This window comes from Meles meles, chromosome 1 (genome assembly GCF_922984935.1).
Source record: "Meles meles chromosome 1, mMelMel3.1 paternal haplotype, whole genome shotgun sequence".
Classification (NCBI taxonomy): domain Eukaryota; kingdom Metazoa; phylum Chordata; class Mammalia; order Carnivora; family Mustelidae; genus Meles; species Meles meles.
The window spans coordinates 120,271,434-120,282,947 of NC_060066.1; the positions used below are offsets into that span (position 1 = coordinate 120,271,434).

General features: G+C 44.2%; 1 protein-coding gene across 1 annotated transcript; it reads left to right on the forward strand.

Moving 5' to 3' along the window:
- Positions 1-1,512: 1,512 nt before the first annotated feature.
- On the forward strand, positions 1,513-8,529 carry LOC123925002 (pepsin B-like). Its single transcript, XM_045978084.1, has 9 exons — positions 1,513-1,568; positions 1,997-2,153; positions 3,317-3,434; positions 3,934-4,052; positions 4,717-4,916; positions 6,203-6,325; positions 7,021-7,168; positions 8,031-8,129; positions 8,360-8,529. The coding sequence occupies exons 1-9, from the start codon at positions 1,513-1,515 to the stop codon at positions 8,510-8,512; spliced, it is 1,173 nt and encodes a 390-aa protein (XP_045834040.1). The 3' UTR covers positions 8,513-8,529.
- Positions 8,530-11,514: the final 2,985 nt, after the last annotated feature.

The window sequence follows — 11,514 nt, forward strand, 5'->3', positions numbered from 1 at the left end:
ATTAACATGGATGGGACTGGAGGAGATTATGCTGAGTGAAGTAAATCACTTACTTGTGGAACATAAGGAATAGTATGGAAGGAAGGTAAAAATAGGAATAGAAGAAGGAAGGTAAAAATGAAGGGGGGGGTGGAAATCGGAGGTGGAGATAATCCATGAGAGACTGGACTCCAAGAAACAAACTGAGGGTTTTAAGGGAGGGGAGTGGAGGGACGGGTTGGCCCTGTGACAGGTATTAAGGAGGGCACGTATTGCATGGAGCACTGAGTGTTATTTGCAAACAATGAAACTTGGAACGTGTGACTAACATAACATAATAAAAAAATAATAAAAATAAGTTAAAATACTGTGGATACTAAACACATGCTGCTTTAATGTAGTTTTGTAGAATCAAGAGTATTCCTAGTTTAGCATTATAGTCCTTTCCTTTGCAACAGAAGCCTGAGAAGAAAATAATTTCCAGAGCTAAGTGGCATGATGAGGACTGTGCAGACCCAGTGCAAGTCCTTTGGATGGGTGTTAGCTTGTGAAGAGCCATGCTGAGAAGTGCTCTTGTGGCCACACTGGTCACAGTGTTCCATGACACCAACTGCACTTCTGGGCACCATGGCTCAGGCTTTGCTTCTGCCTCCAGTGGCTTTTCCACTTTCCTTACTTTCTCATCTACCAATCAGGAAGATCCTAACTCAAGTTACCTCTTCTCTGAAGGCTTTTCCATGCCCCCACAGGAGCTATCACTTCCTGTCTCTGCTTGCTTTATGAATACTGTTCTTATCATTCTCATTCATTCAACATGCATTTGGATACTAGAGTGATCACATCATCTCATAATTAGATTCTGTGTCAGACATTAGGCAGGATGCTGACTTTGCACAGGAAGACCAATTCTGAATTTTCTTTGTACTCCCAGAGCTTAGTGCAGAGGTAAACACAGAGTTGACAACCCATAAATGTTGGCTAATTGTGAACTAAGAAATTGAAAATAAAGATCAGAGTGTCATGGACCATGAGGATCCCACCAGAAGACTACAGAGGAGTCTGATGAGAGGAACAGGAAGGAAAAGGAGAAGAAGAACTGGAGAGTCTACTGCAAATCTCCAAAAGCACATGGACTTTGGAGCCAAAGAACAAATTGTTCCATTGTTCTGGCAGAAGTTGCCAGCACCCATTTTCCAGTAGATGTGGGACCAGGATCCTTTGTCTCCAGTGCATTTTCCATTTGCTATCACATCCTAATCTTTGGATTCCATCATCAAAGTCACTAATCACTTCTTAAGTTGACTACAGAGTGGACATTAAAGGCCATAACTCTTGCCAGGAGGAAAAACAAACAGAATCCATAGATGTGTAGGGGCACAGGTTGGTACAAGGCTAAGAAGACCACGTGTCTACAGGTGAAAAGTGCACAGAGATCAGAGTATAAAAGAGAGAACCAATCTCACTCTGTGTGTCCAACCCTTGAGTGCACCACTGTGTCTTACTGTGTATGTGGGGGCCACCAAAATCAGCACCATGAAGATCCTGGTTTTGGTCTTGATTTGTCTACACCTCTCAGAGGGTGTGGAAAGGTATGTATGAGGATTCAGATGCAGATCTTTTGGAAAGGCAATCATATTGTATCTTGGTACCATTAACTAAAAACCCAGGGGACCACGACTTAAAATGTATGTATGTATGTATGGATGGATGGATGGATGGATGGATGAATGAATGGTGTGTGTGTGTGTGTGTGTGTGTGTGTGTGTGTGTGTGTAAAGGTGGATTCGTGTTGTGTTGGCTAAGAAAGAGGGAAACGGGATTCGTGTCCCAAGTTTATAGGAGGGACTTCAGATAAACAGAAATTTATTCTGTGGAAACAATATGTAAGTAGAAAAACCCAAATATATGTTGTAGTGGATTTTCAGAGTACTCAGGAGAGTTGAAAACTACAGACCAGTCCATTGAAGGAATTGGAGAACGTGAAGCTCATTCCTTTTGTTTGCCCTAATCTCTGCAGAATCATTCTGAAGAAAGGCAAGTCTATCCGCCAGGTGATGAAAGAGCGGGGTGTACTAGACACATTCCTGAAGAACCACCCAAAGGTCGACCCAGGTGCCAAGTATCTTTACAATAATGATGCTGTTGCTTATGAGCCCTTCACCAATTACCTGAATGTAAGTGAAGGGGGAGGTGATGTCCATAACCCTTGGCCAAGAATCATTCTTGGATACTTATTTAGACCTCTCATCTGCCCTGATTTTGGACTTTTTACTAAACCTAAGTCTCACCTTCTATGGAAAGTATCTGGGTAAGTTATGAGTTGGTACCCCTTAACACTGCAGTATTCCCTTTCCTTCCTTCATTCCTTGCATTACTGGCTCACTCTCTAAAGCTCCATTTATATGGTTAAGAGACTCACAAGGACCATACTGAAGTCAATTGAGAGAGCCAAAGGACGTCCCAGTGATGGGCTGCAGGGGAAAGAAGGAAAGCACATGCAAAGCTGCCAGGCAAATCTCCAGTGGCTCCAGATGCCATATATCTCTTCATTTGGACACATACACTGGTAGTACTCAGAGCAAGTATTTGAGTGTTCTTCAAGGCTGCAGTGTCTGCTCAGGGCATCTCAATACACTGGTGTCCTATGGCCTGTGCTTAGTGAGATGTTACATGAGTGTCAGATCTAGAAGCCACCCTAGGGATCTCCTATTTCGACTTTCATTTTCTGTAGCTGGTGGAAGAAGAGGCAGGTAAGTGACATAACTAGCCTGAATTCACTGAGAGCTTAAACCGTGTCTCAGTGAAGTTCTCTTCTTGCTTTCCATGCTACCTCTCATTCTAGACTTCCTGGTGTCTTAGCTCCTGTTTGACCAGAGTGAGGAGAATGGTGGAGAAATATTTAACACTGGACAAGAAAGAAGCATGTGTGTGTGTGTGTGTGTGTGTGTGTGTGTGTGTATGTATGTGTGATGTGGGGAGGGAGGATGGACACTGGAAATGGAGAAAAAGTGATTAGTTCTCCAACTTTGCATGTTCTGGCATAGAATGGTAAATTCATGGAGTTATCACCTGATACAAAGTAGAAAATGGTTTTGGAAGAAGAGATTGGATTGCCAGACTAATTCTCACCCAGTTGGATTCTTGCAATTGGGGATGAAAATGGGGAATATTGAGAGAACTATGGCTCCAGTTGGGAAAAAGAGCCCATTGGAGGAGAAGCTACTTATATCCCAAGAAAATGATTTTGCCAAAATGTGGTTTCTAGTGAGTTAGCTTCTTCCCCATCCTTAGGACAAAATTTGTCTGCTTAATGAGAATGAAAAACTTTTCTTTGCAGTCTTACTACTTTGGAGAGATCAGCATTGGGACACCACCACAAAATTTCCTGGTCCTCTTTGACACAGGCTCCTCCAACCTGTGGGTACCCTCCACCTACTGTCAGAGCCAGGCCTGCTGTGAGTATACCACCATTATCACCCACCCATGGAGAGGAGCAGAGAGCAGGGCAGAGTCAGGATTGAGCATAATCTCAGCATCCAAGTCCAGAGTTCTTGGTGCATACCCATGATCTCATCCTCCTTAAATTCAGACCATCTGGAAATCTTGACCTTGGTCTACATTTCACCGGTGCTACAGTTCTGGAGAGAGACAGCAGAAATAGATCGAGGGTTCCATTCTTTTCTACATTGTTCCCTTTCTTCAGCTCTCTCCTGTGGGCCCCAATTCCTGGCACTTTGACTTGAGGCATCCCTCAGGAAAAGGAAGGAAGGGATGACATCTGTTTCCTAAGGGGACAGACTTCTCTGGGGCTACAGATTATCTTTAGCAAAAGGATGTGTGACTGAGGCCCAATTCCAGGCTTGGTCTGATGGTCTCAGGCCATCAAGGATAAGGAAAATTCCAAGTATTTTGGAAAATGTATTGACCTTAATATTCCATTCTATCCTTGCATAGCCAATCACAACACGTTCAATCCTAGCAGTTCCTCTACCTACAGAAACAATGGGCAAACTTATACACTGTCTTATGGAAGTGGCAGCCTGACTGTGCTCCTGGGATATGACACTGTGAATGTAAGTGCTGTTTTCAATTCTGTGGGTCTGCTCTTTGGCATCCCTTTTTCAGAGCATAAAGCTCTCAGAGAGACCCATGATTACTAAATAGGTACAAATTCCTGGAAACTGATGTTTGGAAAGGACACTAAAGGCTATTTAATTAAAACATTTCTCCCAAGACAGGAATTGCTTCCCCAGAAGTCCTGACTGCAGGGAGCTCTTTACATTGTGCCTCCCCTGACTTTGCTCCCTGGTCTTAAGCTGCCTCTGCAGCCACATGGAGCACATCTGCTTCCTTCTCCACATGATTTTACTGTAGGTATTTGAAGACCTTCCTTTCACTATTTTCTTTACATCAAGCACCCACAGTTCCTATGTCATTTGTGCACATGGATTGTTCAAAATAAAACCAGCCACTGTCCTTTCACTGTCCATGGAAGTGGAAACTCTTAATTCCAGAACACAATGGCCTCTGCTTCCCCAACACCCACACTCTTCTTTCCAAGACATATATGGTTGGGTGATGCTGAATCCCTTCATCTTCCAGACCCCACCCATGGTTGAACTAAGCATGGAAGAAGCCAACTCCCCTAGAAAAGTGTGCATTCTATTCCCTGGGCACCTAAGTCTGGGAAAACTTTGTCCACCCAAGTTGTTAATCTTTTCTTTCTGCTTGTCCCAGGTTCAGAACATCGTCATCAACAACCAGCTATTTGGTCTGAGTGAGATTGAACCCAGCAACCCCTTCTATTATGCAAACTTTGATGGTATCCTTGGAATGGCCTACCCCAACCTGGCAGTGGGGAATAGCCCAACAGTCATGGAAAGCATGCTTCAGCAAGGCCAGCTCACCCAGCCCATCTTCAGCTTCTACTTCTCTCGGTGAGCACCCTTGCCCTGGGTAGGTCTCAGCAAATGAGGCAATGTAGGAGCTTTCAGCAAGTCAATATCAGACAAGGCCAAGATTTTAACATATCTTGACACAAGATGTTCATGCATTTCTTATGAAAATTCATAATTACATTTTTGTGGGAATTTTATTTTAGTGCACTAGAGGATTTTTTTCCTTAAGAATTTGTTTATTTATTTGAGAGAGAAATAGAGAGACAGAGAGAGGGTATGATCAGGGAGGAGGAGCAGAGGGAGAGGGAGAAGCAGATCTCCTACTGAGCAGGGAAGCCCGACACAGGGCTGGACCTCATGACCTGAGATCATGACCTGAGCCAAAGATACACACCTAACCCACTGAGCCACCCAGGTGCCCCTGCACTAGAAGAATTTTAATTTAGGTCACAGCTATAGGATGACCCTTTCCTTAAATGAACTACAGTCCCCTAAGATTTAATTGGTAAATGTGGACATTGTTGCATTAGATTTGCATAGCTGTAGAGCTTTAGAACAAGCCACATGATTACTTACTAATATAGTAAAATCAAATTTATAACAAAGATAATTACAATAAATGATATTTGTAATAACATCTTTGGCTCTACAAAGAGTACTTATAGTTATTACTTCACATGACATCTCAAAAATCTTTTCATTAGCTCAATTTTTCCACTGAGGAGATGCAGGCTTACCAGGTGGTCAATACTGAGCAAGGTTTGATAGGCATGAAGCCATGACTCAAACACAAGTATCTTGGTCACAGATCCAGTACCTTTCCTACTCTACTGGTTTTGAACTTTCATGGAAAAGTTTACTTACTGGGCCAGGGTAGGGAACAGAAGAGGCCCGAATCCCCTAACACTGTCTAGTTACCAACTTGAGCATGACAAAATCATCCCCTTCCTTGCATACAGGAGATCTCTCTCTGTCAGACCCCATTCTAGGTACCCCCTGAGGTGTTTCTTCTTGTTCTGACTTTGTCCCTAGGAGAGTTTCCCTGGGATGCCTTTGTAGTCTCTTTTCAGAGGCATGGTTTCAATTCTGTCTCCTCTTTTATGGACATGGTCTGTGTTTCCAATTCTCTGCTCTTGAGTGTTCCTCTGAGAAGGCTTCTCTCCCTTGTGCCTTGAACCTGGTGGAGTCTAAAGAGCAGACCAGAAGACAAGATCCCCCTTGTCCTGTGGTTCCTCTGTGTCTGAAGAGAGGGGTGTTGAGAGGCGAGGAAGGAGGTGCCTGATCATGTGTATTGTGGGAATTCATGCTTCTCCCTTTCTCCACAGCCAACCAACCTATGAGTATGGTGGGGAGCTCATCCTGGGAGGTTCAAACTCCCAGTTTTATTCTGGTGAGATCGTCTGGGCTCCAGTCACTCGGGAATTGTACTGGCAGGTTGCCATTGATGAGTAAGTACAGGGGGAAATTTCTATGGATTATGGACACCTCTAGGATGTTGCTCCAGTGTGGCAATATTTCCTGTTCTTGCATTGGCACACACTTCTGAAAGAATCAGCAAACCCTCAGGCTGATTGTTCCTGGAGCTCAGTAGACTCTGGCATCTAGCTCTTGAATGAACTTTCTGACTTGGTCACCGAACCTTATCATGTCAGCAGGTTGGTTATTCGTTGGCTTCTGTGAATCCATGTCTTTGTTCCTGGAAGCTTCATTGTCCCAAGTAGCTCAATCTTTAACAAACCCTTCATCAGTAAAAGTAACAGCTGTCACTGATGTTTTCTATGTGCCAGATACTGTGCTAAATATTTTATATGTATTATTGCATGTACATTCCGCTACACACTGTAAAGTGCTCAGTAGTGTATTTCATTGTGTAGATAAAGGAATCAAGGCTCAGAGGTTCAGTAACTATTCCAAAGCCACGCATTTCACAAATTTCAAAATTTGAGTCCAAGCATATCTTCTCCCAGAGCTCAGACCATGAATCAGTTACTTTTACACTCCAAGCCTTCAGGAAATCTCCATCACCACCAATTAAAAATACACTTCTTTGGCCTTTATTCAAGAGCATATGACCACTTCTCAGTTGACATGGCACATGATTGTGGCAGAGGAACATGATTCTCTTCTACTGTGTTTTCCTCAGGTTTCTCGTCGGTAACCAAGCCACTGGCTTGTGCTCCCAGGGCTGCCAGGCCATTGTGGACACAGGGACCTATGTGCTAGCTGTTCCCCAGCAGTTCATAGGCTCCTTCCTGAGGGAAACTGGAGCTCAGGAGGCTCAGAATGGTGATGTGAGTAACCAGAAGTCAAGAGTTTCTCTGTATATCCACACGGCCTCAACACAAGAGGAGGTGTTTTGTGGGGGGAAATGAGCCCTGGTGGGTCAGATCAGGTGGGGACACAGCATGACCTTTCAGTCAAGAAGGGGTAAGGGAGGGGGGAAATAACAACCCCAACTGTGAGTATGGGCCGAATGGTTGTCAGGAGGGGTGGCTGTTCCATTGCAGGCTCTAAGAACACATCTCACCTTGGCGTGGCCACTGTCATTTGACTCTACGCAACAGAGTCAGGCATATTGTACTTCTCCAGTCCACTTACGTTTCCTCCTTCCTTAGGAATACTCCTTTGGCTTTTACTCTGAGCAGCCTCCTGTGCCCAAACCTGTTCCCCTTAAATGTGCTTCTGTAGTTTGCTCCTCCTGCATGCAAGAGTCTAGTAAATCAGACGAAATCTTGGCCCTCAGGGAGTGTGTGTGTGTGTGTGTGTGTGTGTGTGTGTGATTTGAGTACATGGATAGGTGCACACTAGTGTGGCTATGAATTGTGTGGGAGCGTGTTTCACATCGAATGTGTCCATGCTTCTTCTCTGTAAGTGGGACATTCTGGCAATAGAAATCTGTGTTCTGGAATGAACCTGACTCCTTATGGTCATATCAGTACGACCAAAATCTCAGAGCTGTGTCCAAGGAGTCCCAGGAAAGCAAAAGCTTCTGGTCAGTGTTGTGCCTGGGAATCAGGCTTTGCCTTCCATGCTCTCAACCAACCTCTGCTGGAAGGTCAGGAAGAGAGTCTCTCAGGGAATGGGAGACTCGGACCCTATGTCTGGACCTCCAGGCCCCTGGCACTCTACAGCTCTGCTTCTCCCCTCTCTCAGTTTGTGGTCAACTGCAACTCCATACAGAGCTTGCCCACCATCACCTTCGTCATCAGTGGGACCCCATTACCTCTGCCTCCTTCTACTTATGTCCTCAACGTACGTATGCACCCCAGGCTCCAGGGAAATGGGATTGGATGGGTCCAAACAGCTGTTCCATGTCCCAGGTGCTCACATCTGAGCACCTATGGGGAGTCAGCAGTGGCAGGGCTGAGGGTGAACAAGAATCCAGAGACCCCACAGGTGTCATGGAATATAGGGTGGGATGTACCTGTGGGGAAAGGCCCCTCATGCACCTGGTTATATCCTCATGTCCTTTGTCTCTGCAGAACAATGGCTACTGCACCCTTGGGATTGAGGCCACTTATCTGCCCTCCCCCACTGGGCAGCCCCTGTGGATTCTGGGAGATGTCTTCCTCAAAGAATATTACACTATCTACGACATGGGGAACAACAGGATGGGTTTTGCCCTCTCTAAGTAGAACAGCAAGAGGCAGCTGTCTCCTCCTTCCCAGCAGGATTCTGGGATTGCCCTGTTGGTTCTCTGGGCTGACAGCAGCATTTTAGACTAGTCTGATCCCTCTGTGTACTAGAATCTTACTTCCTGCAACTAATAAATCAAGAATCTCCAAACGTCTTTGCTGTTCCTTCTAAACGTCTTCCTTGTGTTCTTCTTGAGTAGTTTATTCTAAGTTCATTAGCAACAATTCTTTGGGGGGATCTATGAATTGACCAATGGGCAAAAACACAGAGCTGAGGTCTCTGAGTGAGGACCCACAGCACAGACTTTAAGGACACAGTAGCATCTACATGAGGTATTCTGGTGGAGGTGACCAGTCCTTCCAGCACGCTCTCTTCTAACACATTCTTCTTTCCATTCTTGAAAGTTAAAAAAGAAAAAGAAACCTTAGAGAATATTCCAAACTGATGCTCAGAAGCCAGATCTGATCAGACAACACAGTGGGTTTTTTGGACGTTGTTTTGTTTCTAGTTTTGTAGGTTGGCAAAACAATTTTAATGCATGTTGACATTATCTTATGTTTTCACAGACCCCTTTCCTCCCTACTCACTACAGGTGCTCTCAGGCTGCTCACATATGCAGTTTATCTGCCTGGGCCTCAAAGCTTTTGAGTTTTGAAACCCAATCTCATTTTACAGTGGAAGAAAGTGAGGTATGGATGGGTAATCATACAGTTAGTGTTAAAATCAGATCCAGATCAATGTATTAAATATTTTATCGTGTTGCTCTATGATAAAGTCTGCTCTGTGTAAGCCACGGAGGCATGTGATTATAAATGAGACGTGGCGTTGGCTCACTAGGAATTTTCTATCAACCTATTGCTTGTGAGCATGTTTCCTGTCTGAAGCAAGCCCAGTGCCTGAACTTGCAATCCACAGTAGGTTATGAACAAATACATCGGCAGTGGGTTCTTCTAATGCAATAATGCCGCCTTTAGGGAGGTAAAAACTGGTACTGCTCTGGGACCCAAAATTCTTGCAAGAAATGTAATTAGAAGGACGTACCTGGGAAGAAAGAGGCAAGGAATTCTCCATCTAGGTGTGCGGGAGTGATAGTGGTGAATGGAGGTGTACATTTTCCTTCATCATTGCATCATTCCCCTCCACCAGCACACAATGGAATTGATCTTATGGAGTTGGGTAATGTCTGAACTCTGGCCATTCCTTTCTCTTTCTGTTGCGTTTCTCTCATGGGAAACACAGCCTTTTCTGTCAAAGGGAAGGGAGCTCAGCTCAGCCCCAATTCACCTGCATCCTCATCCCTACCCCTTCAGCCACGGTTCCTGCCTCGGTATCCTCTATTCACGCTCCGGTGGTTGGCCTCAACTATACACAGCAAAGATCTTGAGATAGAGATATAATTGCTAGAAAGTTCTCAGCACTGAGATACACCAAATTCAAGTTATCATGAGTAACCTGAAATTCATCAGCGGGGACTAAACGCAGCCATGGGAACAACATATGGAATTGATAAGGCCAGAGCTAGCAATTCTGTCTGCTCCTGGAGTCTAGAAAATAACACAGCTTATGGTCTGTTCTGCCTTGTCTATCATTGTAGGACAGGGCAAGATTTACTAATATGGGAGTGTTCCCCACCTTGCAATATGTTACTCTGTCCCCACCACACTAATAAAGATCTTGCCTGATTCTTGTATCTTACGTGGTAGAAACTGAAGGTCTGGGGACAGAAAAACAGAGAGAGGGAAAGGAAGAAGATGCTAGTGAGTCAAAAAATGTAAAAGGAATGGGGAGCAAACGAGATTTTAAAAAAGCTGGACGGTAACAGGGAAGAGAGAAGGGAAAGAAACTATGGATGGGAGAGGTGGAAATAGAGATTTGGAATTTGGAGTTTCTTGGCGGAAAATTCCACAGTAACGTCTTGGAGGGGAATGTAGGATGAAGATTTTGAGAAATGTTGCCTAGGCTTACAAATCAGAGACTTTTCAATGTTCTGTAAGAGAAATAAAGATTGGAATTTCTCTTTGTTTTGGGGAGCTGTAACATGGTTTTTAAACATGAATTCATGCAGAAAGTGGCCACATGGAACCCAGTCTATACTTGGGTTCTACTTGTAAAACACGTTCTGAGTTTTCTTTCTATTTGCTACTTGTGCCATCACTAATGAAATATCATTAATTTATTCATAAAGTATTTATTGAAATCTCTTTGTGTAAGTAAAATCTTCCCTGATCCCTGAATCTTTCTGTGTGTCCTCTGCCTACCCTCCCACCCCATATGAGAGGTCATTACTCCTCCTTCCCTCTCCCCACAGTATTTTGTACCTCTGACAGTTCACTACACATTGCACTGTATTGTATCCATAGCACGTCTGTCTCCCCAACTGAGTTATGATCAAGAGAGAAGAGATTGTTAAAAATAGAGCTACCCTATGACCCTGCAATTGCACTACTGGGTATTTACCCCAAAGATACAGATGCAGTGAAAAGAAAGGCAATGGCCCCGGTCACCAAAATGTGGAAAGAGCCAAGATGCCCTTCAACAGACAAATGGATAAAGAATATATGGTCCATATATACAATGGAATATTATGCCTCCATCGGACAGGATGAATACCCAATTTTTGTATCAACATGGATGGGACTGGAAGAGATTATGCTGAGTGAAATAAGTCCAGCAGAGAGAGTCAATTATCATATGGTCTCATTTACTTGTGGAGCATAAGGAATGACATGGAGGACATTGGGAAAAGGAGAAGAGAAGGGAGCTGGGGGAAATTGAAAGGGGAGATGAACCATGAGAGACTGTGGACTCTGAGAAACAAACAGAAGGTTTTGGAGGGGAGGGGGTAGAGGGTTGGGTGAGCCTGGTGGTGGGTATTAAGGAGGGCACTTGCAAGGAGGGTATTGCAAGGAGCACTGGGTGTGATGCGTAAAAAATGAATCTTGGAACACTGAAAAAATATAAAATAAAGTTTAAATTAAAAAAAAATAGGTTGGGGCGCCTG